Below are 13395 nucleotides of genomic sequence, written 5' to 3'. Positions count from 1 at the left end.
ATGGTTTATTTTACAAAGATAACTCAACTTCATCCCTGATAAGGGAGTGTCAAATAATTTACACTGTATTGTTGTTGTGGAGAAGGAGGAGATGCTAAAGGATAAAAGACTAAAGATTGGCACTGAATAAAGATTAGTGCGCTGAATAAATTTGCTATATGTAGTTCCTAGAAGGAAAAGAAACACTGGATTCTGTTAGCTGTGTAAAATAAATCTAATAATCTCCTCTGCTCAAATCATTTGGGTAATTAAGACTTTTTGTGGCATGTCCGTCAAAAAAAGGGGAAGAAATTTGCTACATTTTCTTTCTCACCAGCAGTCCTAACAGCTTCTTGACATCTCCAGCTCATACACAGCTTTATGTTTTGTGGTTTGATTTCTAAGTCCCTTCCTTGCTATCCCTGAAAAAAATGCTCATGTTTCATATCTTCAGGTAGTAAAGCTTTAGAATAAAGAATCATGGAATGGTTTGGGCTGGGAGGGACCTCCAAAGGTCACCCAGTCCAACCCCTCTGCAGGCAGCAGGGATATTCTTCACTGGATCAGGTTGTTCAGAGCCTTGTTCAACTTCACCTTGAAGAGCTCCAGAGATGGGGCCTCAACTACCTCCCTGGGCAACCTGTTGCAGTATTCCAGCACCCTCCTGGTGCACAACTTGTTCCTCACATCCAATCTCAATCTGCTCTGCTCTCATTCCAAACCACCGTCCTCATCCTTGTCCCTGCAGGCCTTTGCAAACAGTCCCTTTGCAGCCTTCTTGTAGCTCCTTTACATCCTGGCAGGCTGCTATTAGGTCCGTCTGGAGCCTTCTCTTCTACAGGCTAACACCCCCAGCTCCCTCAGCCTGTCCTCATAGCAGAGGTGTTACAGCCCTCTGATCATCTTTGTGACCTTCCTCTGGACCCTCTCCATCAGGTCCATGCCCTTCCTGTGTTGAGGGCTCCAGAGCTGGATGCAGCACTGCAGGTGAAGTCTCAGCAGAGCAGAGTAGTGGCAAAATCCCCTTTCTCCATCTCTGCCCTTGCTGCTTTTGATGCAGTCTGGGCTGCCATTGACTTAAATGCTTAACTTACTTAACACTTACTCAGATGCTCACTACTGGCACGTCATTGCCTTTATTTTTTTACTTTAAACTATACAAGCCATTCAGAGTAATCTACAGCACTCTTTCAGCCTGTTTCAGAAATAGGTACCTGATTTTAACAGTTTCTCTGCTAAATAAGAAAACAGTTGATCCATCATCCCCCTGTGCTCATCACTGCTGAGGCCACACCTCAAGTGCTGTGTTCAGCTTTGGGTCCCTTACCACATGAAGGACGTTGAGGGGCTGGAGACTGTCCAGAGGTCCAGAGAAGGGCGACGATGCTGGAGAAGGGCCTGAAGCAGCTGGACTGTGAGGAGGGGCTGAGGGAACTGGGGGTGTTCAGGCTGGAGAAGAGGAGGTTCAGAGGAAATCTCACTGCTCTCTGCAGCTCCCTGAAGGAAGGTTGGAGTGAGGAGGGGGCAGCGTCTGCTCCTTGGTGGCAAGAGACAGGAGCAGAGGAAATAGTTCCAAGCTGCACCAGGGGAGGTTCAGGCTGGATGCTAGGAAATAATTCTTCACGGAGTGGGTTCTCAAACATTGAAATAGTGTGCCCAGGGCAGTGCTGGAGTCACCATGCCTGGAGGTGTTTAAGCAGCCTGTGGAGCTGGTGCTTGGGGACATGGTTTAGTGTTGATCCATCAGTGCTGGGTCAAGGGTTGGACTGGATGAGCTTGGAGGTCTCTGCCAGCCAGATGCATTCTCTGATCAGCCTTAGATACAGCTGAAGCAGAGGGAAGTTTCTCAGGTGTTTTTGCAACCTGTATGATTTATTAACCCTTTAAAAACAAAAAAGCAAAAAACATTTTTGAATGTCTGGCATTTGTTAGCATCAGACAGCAGATTTTCAGTCCTCCCAGTCCTTTCCTGGGAAGGAAAAGCAGAGTGGGATGGAAGAGAAATGTGGTCTCCCCTCCATCCTTGTGTGCAGTCACTGAACTGACTCAGAGAGAGTATTTTTAACAGTGCTTGCAGAACAATGTTGAATTCTCTCCCAGACAAATTCTCTCTCTGGCAAAGTGGGAGAAGCAAGGGGAGAAAATTTGAAGAAGAGGAGAGAAGCTGGGTCTGGTTCTCATTTTCTCTCCAGCTGTCATCTGGCTTTGAATTCTGCTGGAGAGCTACAGCTGGAGTCATTTTATTGCTTTACCCAGCATCCTTTCGCCCGCGCGCACAGAAATGTTTTAGTAGTCTTGGGGAAAAAAAAGCAATGGAGAGTATCTCTTAGCAACCATAGGACAGTAATTATTATAGCAGCAGCTGGGAGCAAACCAGATTTCCGTTGTGCATTAAAAACTGGCCTAGGTTACTCCACAGATGAGGCTGAAGAACCTCTGCCAGGGCTGTGCTTTGCAGGCTGTGTGGTTAAAGGATATTGAATGTGGGCGGTGTAATTGCTTAGGACAGTAGGAAAGGGGAATGTGTGCATCTGTGTCTGTGTGTAATGTCCTGGGTGTTTAATATTCCAGACTTAGTTCTTGGGGGAAACTTCACATGTTTGCTTTTGAGTTGGATTCATTTTTAATACAACAGCATTCTTGTTTCTGGGGCCTCTCCCTTCAGCTTGGCAGGGTTTCTGCTATAAATTTGGGGGTTCAGGCTTTTGAACTTGTCAAGAAACAGCACTTTGGTGCAGGAGGTGTTGGCCAAAGAAAGCCCTTTTGATGCTACCAAGCATGGTTTGGCTGTATCTAAACCCTCAGTTTAATGAAGAATGCAGAGTTCAGGATACTCACCTGGCACTTCTGTGGTTCTAAACTTGCATTTAATGAAGAATACAGAGTTCAGGGTATGCAGTTGGCATTGTAGTTCTCCACAGTGAATATTTATGTGCTAAATAAGATTACAGCTGACCTCAGCACTGTGATTTTTCCTAATTACCAGAAGTTGGGTAGTGTCCACTTCCCTGTGGTGTCAAGGCTGGTAGGCTGAGCATTGTGCTTTCCCAAGAGCTGCCTTTTGCCTTACAAAGGTCAGATGCCTGTCTCTGTCTCCTGCCACCCCTGAATTTGTCCTCGGAAGTCTTGAACTGTGGTGTCTGTTTTGGAATTTTGTAGCAGCATTCCTTTATAATTGCTGTGCAGAGAGGCTCAAAGCCTTGCTTTAAGGTCGAGCTTTGTGTTCCATATAGCAGTGTCTGCCCCACAGGAAGAGATGCTCAGCACCTGTGTCCTGTGTTAGCTGGAGCCCTTCTGGGTTGGCAAGGGCAGCTGTGGGGCTGCTCATGTGAGCATCTGCTTGCTCTGAAATGGAGGGAGTTTGTTTCTGAGGAACAAAACCAAACAAACAAAACATAGGAATCACCTGTAGGGCTAGGAAGTCATGCAGGGATGAAGACTGTGGCTTGTGGCTGCTGTCTGCATTCTCTCTGGGAAGGGAGGAGTAGTTTCTGCAGCTCCCATCCTTCTCCCTTGACCACTCCAGCTGCTGACAGTTGGGGTAGTGTGGGGGTTGGTTAGGTAGTGCTTAATGGTTTCAGTAAAATGTCCTTGACCTCTTAGGAGTGTCCCTAGCTTAAAGAGTTTCTCCTTTTTAAAGATTTAGAACATTCCTCCAACCAAAAGTAGTTGCAGGCATCACTTCCTCATTCTGAATGCAACTCTCCCTGTGCTCTCAGCCCAGTGTGGTGGAAAGGGTTTGTGTCACTGGGCAATGGATGTGCAGCAGTACCTCCTGCTGGGAAGATGGGTTATGTTGCACTTTCGGCTGCTGAAATAAGTTTCATATTGCACTTGTTGCTGCTAAAATGTCTCATATTGTACTTGCTCCTAAACTGTTTCATAGTGTACTTTTTGCTGCTGAAATGTCTTTTTGCTCTTAAGTCATATGTTGAAGTTTTTGCCCCTAAACTAAGTCCCATGTTGCACTTTTTGCTGCTAAAGTAAGCCTACATCCAAGAACTCTTAACTCATACCAGTCATTGCAACGTTTCTTTTGCACTCCTTTCTCAGCAGTGCTTGCTGAGAAAATGTCATTTTGATAACAGGGTCACTTGCTTTGTGTTGTTGGCATGCTGAAGGGTCTGCAAAAACTCCTTTGTGGAGTTTTGCCTGTCTGAAGTATAGCCCAGGAAAATTGTAACCTGATGGAGCCATTGCCTTTCATGGGACTTGTGCTCTCCAGTATGAATTAAAAGTACTCATTACTTCATTACTAGTTCTAATGTTTTTCCTGACCAACACATAACTTCTTGCTGATGTGATGAGTTTTTTTTCTGCTGCTGCAGAACAGCTACTTCCACTTTTTCTGGATGTCTTAGAAATTGATGCATTGGATATCTTTTTTTTTGGGGGGGGGGGGGGGATAGTGAATCCCAGAATAAATTCCTTGATTGTTTTGATAAATGAAAATTAATGACCTGGGATCAGTACTTCACCTACCAAAACTTCAGCTTCACCTCTGCTTCAGTAGCTTTCTGCAGTATTTTTACCGTTTCCCCCCAATGTTTTCTTGCTGTTTACAAACAGAACAAAGCTGAAACATTCTCACTGCTGGCAGTTGGATGGTGCCAGGATTTCCTCAGTGCTATTGGATGGTGACAGATAGTTCACTTTACAGCATTCCTCAATGCAAACCAGCCCTGGAGCCCTCAGCACAGCAAGGACATGTACCTGATGAGGTCCAGAGGAGGGCCACCGAAATGATCAGCACTTCTGCTATGAGGACAGGCTGAGGGAGATGGGGTTGTGCAGCCTGGAAAAGAGAAGGTTCCAGGCAGACCTGATAATGGCCTTCTAGTGCTGAAGAAGGCTACAAGAAGGCTGCAGAGGGACTGTTTGCAAAGGCCTGCAGGGACAGAATCAGGGCAATGGTTTAAAATGAGAGCAGAGCAGATTGAGATTGGATGTGAGGAACAAGTTCTGCAGCAGGAGGGTGCTGGAACACTGCAACAGGTTGCCCAGGGAGATGGTTCAGGTCCCATCCCTGGAGCTCTTCAAGGTGAGGCTGGACAAGGCTCTGAGCAGCCTGATCTAGTTCAAGATGTTCCTGTTGCCTGCAAGAGCATTGAACTGGATGAACTTTGGAGATCCCTTCCAACCCAGACCATTCTCTGATGCAATAAACGCTTTGGCAGCCCAGTGAGGTTTGTGTCAGATGTACTCTGGTGTATCCTAGGTAGGCCCCAGTCAGCGAAGCTTAAAGAGCAAGAACTGGTTGGGTTTCTTTTCTTTCTAGAAACTGCTTCAGCTTCCAAGCCAATATTCCACCCAAAGAGACTTCCTTTTCCTTATTTTGAGTGGCACACATCCTGTAGATACCTGATTACATGGCCACGTGGTCTCAATCTTGCATCAGCTACATGATAGAACCTTGATGTCAAAGCCAGTCATTAGTTGTTTAATAGACACCTCTTGTAATTAGACATTTTGTCTGGCTCTCTTCCTTTCCAGCTGATCTTCCTCTTCCTTTATTCAAAGGTCTGACCACCTTTATACTGCTTAGCCTCATAAATGTTTTCCTCCCAGTGCATGGTTGTGGGTGGTGGCAGTTTCCTGGGTGGTTAGAGAAGGACTATTCTCAGAGGCTGGGCTGATCTTTCCTAGCTGAAAAATGCCTCAGACTGCATTGGCAGCTGAGTTAAAGGCAGGGACCTGTGATGCCCAGGATGTGCGAGCAGGAGCTCTTTTATATCCTGAGGTTGATTTGCAGCAAAGAAAATAGCTGCCTGCTTAAATGCATGTGAAAGCTGCACTGAAAGGTGCTGGTACCCATCCCATGGCCTGTAGGGCATCAGTCACAGAATCACAGAACCTTAGAGGTTGGAAGGGACCTCCAGAGATCATCCAGTCCAACATCCTTGCCAAGCAGGATCACTCAGGGTAGTTCACACAGGCAGGTTTGGAAAGTCTCCAGAGAAAGAGACTCCACAACCTCTCTGGGCAGCCTGCTTCAGTGCTCTGTCGCCTTCACTGTAAAGAAGTTTCTCCTCATGTTGAGAAGAAACCTTCTCTGTGCCAGTTTGTAGCTGTTACTCTTTGTCTTATTGCTGCTGACCACCAAAAAAAGAGATTGGCCCCAGGCACTTGACACCCACCCCTCAGATATTTGTACATATTGGTCAGATCTCCTCTCAGCCTTCTCTTCTCCAGACTAAACAGCCCCAGGGATCTCAGTCTCTCTTCATAGACAGCAGATGCTCAAGTCCTCCAGACATCCTTGTGGTTCTCCACTGAACTCTCTCCAGCAAGTCCCTGTCTCTCCTGAACTAGTGAGCCCAAAACTGGACACAGTATTGCACGTGTGGTCTCAGCAGGACAGAGCAGAGAGGGAGAAGAACCTCCCTAGCCCTACTGGGAACACTTTTTCTGATGCACCCCACATTGAGGGTCCATTTCTAGGTGAATTTGGGAGGGGTTTTGTTCCCTTTTTCCAAAGGCAGAATAATTTCAAGGGAGTTCTCTCTTGCAGGCTACTCAAGAGCACACATCGGGCTCCTTACTGAAAGATCAGCTGTTCCAGCAGGACACTGTAGTAACCAGTGAACCTTACAACGCTGCCAACGTGAGGCCTGCAGCCTTTGAGGACTTCAGCAGCAGGAGAGGCTGTTTGCCCAGCCAGCCCAACCAGGTGAGGCAACAACAAAAGCAGCAGTTTCTGCTCCTGCTGCAACAGCACAGCCTGTAGTAGCTGACAAGAAGTGGGGCCCTCTAGGTGGTGGTGTACTCTCAGCTGCTTGAATCTGAGCTTCGCAGCTGAAATGTTACAGCTTTGCTGTGGCAGAGGTGCGGCTTTGGGAAGGTGTTTACCTGTGCTTCTGGTGCAGCAGACTGCATCAGTAAACCTTCCCTTTCAAGGCAGATACTAGTATCCAACTCCTGACCTTTGGAGGTCTCTTCCAACCCAGACCATTATGTGATTCTATGAAAAGCTGCTTAAATTGATTTATAAAATGTTAATTTCTCATGGGCTCAACCTTGATTCCATGACTTCTAATGCTGCTTTGGTCGGAAATATGGAGCACTTTGGATGCATGACACAGTGGGACACACGAGCAGGCAGTGTGCACTTGCAGCCCAGAAGGCCAATGGCAGCCTGGGCTGCATCAAAAGCAGTGTGGCCAGCAGATCCAGAAGGACATTCCACTTTACTCTGATTTGCTGAGACCTCACTTGGAATACTGCCTCTGGCTTTGGAGCTCTCAGCACAGGAAGGACATGGATCTGATGGAGCTGGTCCAGAGGAGGGCCACAAAAATGATCAGGAGGCCAGAGCACCTCTGCTACAAGGATAGGCTGAGGGAGCTGGGGTTGTTCAGCCTGAGGAAGAGAAAACTCCAGGGAGAACTAATAGCAGCCTGCCAGGACCTGAAGGGGCTACAAGCAGGCTGCAGAGGGACTGTTTGCAACGGCCTGCAGGGACAGGAGGAGGGCAATGGTTTGAAAAGAGAGCAGAGCAGATTGAGATTGGATCTGAGGAAAAAATTCTGCACCATGCGGGTGCTGGAACACTGCAACAGATTACCCAGGGAGGTGGTTAGGCCCCATCCCTGGAGATACTCAAGGTGAGGCTCGACAGAGCTGTGAGCAACCTGATCCAGTTGAGGATGTCTTTACTGACTGCAGGGAGGTTAGACTGGATGAGCTTTGGAGGTCTCTTCCAGCCCAGCCCATTCTGTGATTCTGCTTAATACTTTTAGTGAAAGATTGTTTGGGCTTTCAAATTGCTCATTTAAACCAAAATAGTAAATTTTGGTACAGAAAGAATATCAGTGGAATGCAAGAAAAGTATTCAGCTGTTGGTAAACAGATTCTTTTAAAACATTAAGCCCCCTCTGATGTGAAGGCTGAAGTGCAGACAGTTTTGTCCGTGAGATCATATTGACAGAACCTGTGATTAGCAAAGCCTTGAGCCAGCCTCTCCTTTAGCAATCCACGTTTTGCTTTGTTCTGAACCTCAAAGGGCTGACAGGTTTTGAAGACAGTAGAAGCAGACTGAATTGTGAGTTGGGTAATACTGACTTTGAGGGTCTTACGCCTAGAAGCACGTGGGAAGCTTTTTAGAATGAATTTGGTAACAGAAGTCAAAGCAGAATACAAACTCAGAGTTGGGAACGCTTCACCAAGAGAAGGAGCACTTCTGCTAAGAGTATAGGCTGAGGCTCTGGGCAACCCACTCCAGTGGAGGATGTCCCTGCTGACTGCAGGGGGCCACGACTGAGGACCTTTGGAGGTCCTTTTCAACACAAACCACTCTGTGATTCTGTAAGTGGAAAGAGTTTGAAAACCTAAAGCAGGAATGAAGGAGAGCTTCCCCTAGCTAGCATGAATGACTCCAAGTGGATTTGTCAGGGAGTTAATCCTCTATCGGGATCATCACTGGGGTGAAACCAATCCACAGTGTCACTGATCCATGGAATTAGTTGCCACTCTGAGATGGGAAAACCTCAGTTTTGAGAGCAATTCAAAGAGCAGTCTCAAGTTTGATGCGGACACCAAAACAACCAAAGCTCTTCTGGGAGACCAAAACAATGAGGAAGCAGTAGTAGAGCTGACGGTTCTAGGCTGATGCCAAGGGCTCAGTGCTTCAAGAAGTCTGTAAATTGTGCTGGCACTAAAAGGAGATGGAATTGTTATTTTCAAGAGGCAAGGAAACAAAACACACCTTGCTTTTTAGTGTTCTAATCTGCCTTACCTTGTAGATGAGCATAAATTGGGGCCTTTGCTCGAGGGAACTTCTCTTGCTTTGAGTGCATTAAGACAAGTATGGCCAGCAGCTCATGGGAGGTTTTCTCCCACTCTACTCTGCCCTAGTGAGGCCCCACCTGGAATATTGCATCCAGCTCTGGACTGCCCCCTTCAAGAGGGACAGGGATCCACTGGAGGGTGTCCATCAGAGAGCTATGAGGATGCTGAAGGAACTGGAGCACTGCCTGATGAGAATGGGCCAAGATCCCTGGGGCTGAGAGTCTGCAGAGGAGAAGGCCAAGAGGGGATCTGATCAATGTCTATAAATATCTGAGGGCCGGGGTCAGGAAGGATGGGACAGGGACAGCACAGCCTCTGCTCACTTGTGCCCTGGCACAGGACAAGGGCAGCTGCAGCACTGGAAGCTCCACCTCAACATGAGGAAGAACTTCTTTACTGTAAGGGTTCCAGAGCACTGGCGGTGGCTACCCAGAGAGGTAGTGGAATCTTCTCTGGAGCCTTTCCAGCCCTGTCTGGATGTGTTCCTGTGCGACCTGCACTGGATATATGGTGCTGCTCTGGCAGGAGGGGTTGACTAGAAGATCTTCAGAGGTCCCTTCCAACCCCTAGCATCCTGTGATCCTGTGCTTTGCCATTTCAGGTCCCACTGAAGTCTGTCAGGCACGTGAGTTTCCAGGATGAAGATGAAATTGTCAGGATAAACCCTCGGGACATCCTGATCCGTCGTTATGCCGACTACAGGCACCCCGACATGTGGAAGAATGAGCTGGAGAGGGACGAGGCAGACTCAAACACTCCCTTTTCTAAATCAGACAGTAAAAAAACTGACTATTTATACCCCTGTGGGGATGGAACTAAGTCGAATTCCCTGAAAGACTCCAAGAGTTCTGTGGTATTTAAAACTCAGCCTTCATCATCCAAATTTAAAAACTCTAAGAGAAGGAAAGAGGAGGGGGAGCGCTCCCGCTGCGTCTACTGCCAGGAGAGGTTTAATCACGAAGATAATGGCAGAGGCAAATGCCAGGATGCCCCAGACCCCATTAAAAGATGTATCTACCAAGTCAGTTGCATGCTGTGTGCAGAGAGCATGCTCTACCACTGCATGTCAGACTCGGAAGGAGATTTCTCTGACCCTTGCTCGTGCGACACCAGCGATGACAAGTTCTGCCTGCGCTGGTTGGCGCTGGTGGCGCTCTCCTTCATTGCCCCCTGTATGTGCTGCTACCTCCCGCTGAGAGCCTGCCACCACTGCGGGGAGCTGTGTGGGTGCTGTGGGGGAAAGCATAAAGCTGCAGGATGAATCAGCCCTGGGGCCGTACAGAGCTGAAAAACAACGACGACAACAACAGCAGAATGAAATCTTTGTTTCCAGGAAGCATCTCACTTGGATTTGCGGAAGCTTTTCTTGGCCAGCTGAAGGGAATCTTCTTTCATGTAAGAGAGATGCTTGGTGTGGAGGAGGCAAGCAGACTTGTCAGACCTTGGCGTTTTCCAAGTGCTAGCCATGCCCTGACTATTTCCTTGGCAGTTGGCGAGTGGTGAAGGAGATTTTTTTGTTGTTGTTGGGTTTTTTTTGCAAAGGATTCAAAGAAACAAAGCAAACAAACAAAGCCTTGTTGTTATTGTTGGCTCTAAACTGAGGTCTATAAACTCTGATCGTACTAAAAGGGATTAACTTGGGCCACTTTGGACATCTACTGCTTAGGTGAAGTGGGGGAAAGCCTCTTTGAAAAGGCTTAAAAAAAAAAACCCCACTGGAGGGGAAATATTTTAACTAAAACAAAAAAAAAGTGCACTAGTGACAGTTGGTATGAGATGAAGAAAAGTTAATACTTGGCAAAGGAGAAACAAAATGGATTTGAAGTGCAACTAAATCACTTATTAATAGTTTTGGGGTTTTGGTTTTTTGGGTTTGTTTTTTTTTTTTTGGAAGCAACTTTATGTATAAATAACAAATGTTTATATTTAACTAAATGTGTAAGGTACGAGTTCTGACATGTTAAACTTCCCCTTCCCTCTGATATGGGAGCTCTTGGCCCATATCTGCTGTCACATTCCATGGTAGTATTTGAAATATTTAATTAGTTCATTTAGTCTTTTTAATTATTCCAGATGGACAAATTTGATCTTTTTCCAGTCCCGATTTTACCCTTCAGCTCCAGTTTGTGTTGAGTTGTAGCCACTCTACTCATCTTTAAAAAAACAAAATAAACCCAACCCTTTAAAATGTTAATTATTCTAGTCTGGAGTGACCAATATTTTGGGTTTCTTGGGGTGTTTTTTGTTAAGCACAGATGTCATTGTCTAAAATGTTCTGCTTAGAACATAACATTTATTTTTATATATAAATTACTTTTGATTTCAGCATCATAGGAAAAACAAATAATAAAAGGAAGTTGTTTTCTGTTGCTCAGCCAGCACGTTGGTTTCTTTTGGGGTGTCCTTCCCCCTCTCCCTCCCAACACCCCCCTCCAAAAAAAAGACTTTATTGCATACGCCAATGTTCATTAAGCAAAAGGTACATTAAGGCAGTCGTAACAAATTGTCATCAGTGTTCTTGTTTATCCTTCTGTTAAACTAGGATCCTGTTGAGCTGTTTATCCAGTACTCTGATTAAAACAAAAGATTAATAACAACACTGAAATTGTCTTCCTTATTTTGAGCTCCCAACTCCTCCTGGTTCGACTGAGCAAGGACAAAAGCTGCTGTGTGTGTTGTGTTCCCTTGTGGCCAAGAGGACTACATCCAGGAATCCTGGGCTGCATCAGGAAAAGCTTGCCCAGCAGAGCTAGGGAGGTTCTTCTCCCTCTCTGCTTTGCCCTGCTGAGACCACACCTGCAATACTGCGTCCAGTTCTGGGCTCCCCAGTTCAAGAGAGACAGGGACCTGCTGGAGAGACTCCAGCAGAGAGCCACAAGGATGACTGGGGAACTTGAGCATCTTGCTGTCTATGAAGAGACAGGCCTGGGGCTATTTAGTCTGGAGAAGATACGGCTGAGAGGAGATCTATCAATGTCTCTAAATATCTGAGGGGTGAGTGTCAAGTAGCTGGGGCAAACTTCTTTTTGGTGGTCAGCAGCAATAAGACAAGGAGCAACAGCTTCTCTGGAACAGAGAAGGTTTCACCTCAACATGAGGAGAAACTTCTTTATGGTGAGGATGACAGAGCCCTGGAGCAGGATGCCCAGAAAGGTTGTGGAGTCTCCTTCTCTAGAGACTTTCCAAACCCACCTGCATGCATTCCTGTGCAGACTACCCTATGTGATTCTGCTTTTGGCAGGGGGGTAGGACTGGGTGATCTCTGGAGGTCCCTTCTAAGCTCTAAGGTTCTGTGATTCTGTGTTTCTGAGTCTCACCTTAGGACACAGGCAAGACTGGAGTGGGCCCCTTAATTAAGGAGATCTGGAAGGGAGAGGGTGAGTGTGTGTGTGACTGCAGTGCTGCCTTGTCTGTGATACTGTGGCTTTCTGCTTACTAAAGGTTGCACTTGCTGAGCAGAATTAAGCAGAGAGCCCACAGGTAAGTCTTTAAACCATGACAGGCTTTCCTTAAGCCTGGCAGGATAATGGGCTGGATGATCTTTGAGATCTCTTCCAGCCAGATGTTTCTGTGAAATCTGTGGAATGGTTTGAAGGTGAGGGAGAGCAGGGAGCTTAGGAAATTGTTCTTCAGTAAGAGGATAGTGACACTCTGGAGCAGGCTGCCTGGGGAGACTCTAGCTGCCTCCTCCCTTGATGTGTTCAAGGCCAGGTTGAATGAGGCCTTGGACAACCAAGTCTGGTGGGGGAGGTTGGAGGAGATGAGCTCAGGTCCCTTCCAACCTAAGCCATTGTATGACTCCCTGACTTTGTTCTGTTGTGAAGTAAGAAGCTTTTACTTCTCATTAAAGATGGGTAAGACACTAAAACCAATTATAGTGAAGGAGCTTACTTGATACCCATGCTGCAGTGGGACAAACTGCTCAGCAGACCTTTGTTACTGGACAGACAGCCCTAAGTGATTTCAAAAGCTTCACTGTGACTTTTGTCTCACCTCCTGAGCACAGGGAGAGAGCTGCAGCTCTTCCTCTCCTATGAGGACAGGCTGAGAGGATTGGGGTTGTTCAGTTTGGAGAGGACTCCAAGGATGTCTTATTGTGGCCTTTCAGTATCTGAAGGGGGCCGGGGAGGAAGTTTTTAGGGTGTCAGGTAGTGCTAGGACTGGGGGGAATGAATCCAAGGTAGAGGAGGGGAGATTGAGATTAGACCTTGGGAAGTTCTTCATCAGGGTGGTGAGACTGAAGCAGGTGGCCCACAGAGGTGATGTAAGCCTCATCCCTGAAACTTTTTAAGGCTGGGCTGGATATGGCTCTATTGTGAGGTGTCCCTCCCCATGGCAGGGGGGTCAGAACTGGATGATCCTTGGGGTCCCTTCCAGCTCTGACAGTTCTGTGATTTCTTCAATCTTTTTTCTTTCTGCACAGATCAGTGTCCTTCATTTTCCTCTAACCCAGAAGCATCATAAGGGTAGTGGAACACTGCAGCAGGTTGAGGCCTCATTCCTGGAGATATTTAAGGTGAGGCTGATCAAGGCTGTGAGCAACCTGATCTAGTGGACCATGTCCCTGCTGACTGCAGAGGAGGTTGGACTGGCTGGCCTTTGGAGGTCCCTTCCAATCCAAGCCATTCC

General features: G+C 46.9%; 1 protein-coding gene across 2 annotated transcripts in view; it reads left to right on the top strand.

The window, feature by feature from the left end:
* The window catches only part of SPRED1 (sprouty related EVH1 domain containing 1), a 65081-nt gene extending 53716 nt beyond the window's left edge, over positions 1 to 11365 (top strand). For both annotated transcript variants that reach the window (XM_064147893.1, XM_064147894.1), the window contains exons 5-6: positions 6491 to 6649; positions 9368 to 11365. In XM_064147893.1, coding sequence (XP_064003963.1) covers positions 6491 to 6649; positions 9368 to 10027 — 819 coding nt within the window. In that variant the 3' untranslated portion in view covers positions 10028 to 11365. The remainder of the gene's footprint in view (positions 1 to 6490; positions 6650 to 9367) is intronic.
* Positions 11366 to 13395: the final 2030 nt, after the last annotated feature.

The sequence above is a fragment of the Pogoniulus pusillus genome, chromosome 1 (genome assembly GCF_015220805.1).
Source record: "Pogoniulus pusillus isolate bPogPus1 chromosome 1, bPogPus1.pri, whole genome shotgun sequence".
NCBI lineage: Eukaryota > Metazoa > Chordata > Aves > Piciformes > Lybiidae > Pogoniulus > Pogoniulus pusillus.
The sequence above is the reverse complement of the archived record's forward strand: the minus strand, read 5'-3'. Positions and strand labels throughout refer to the sequence as shown.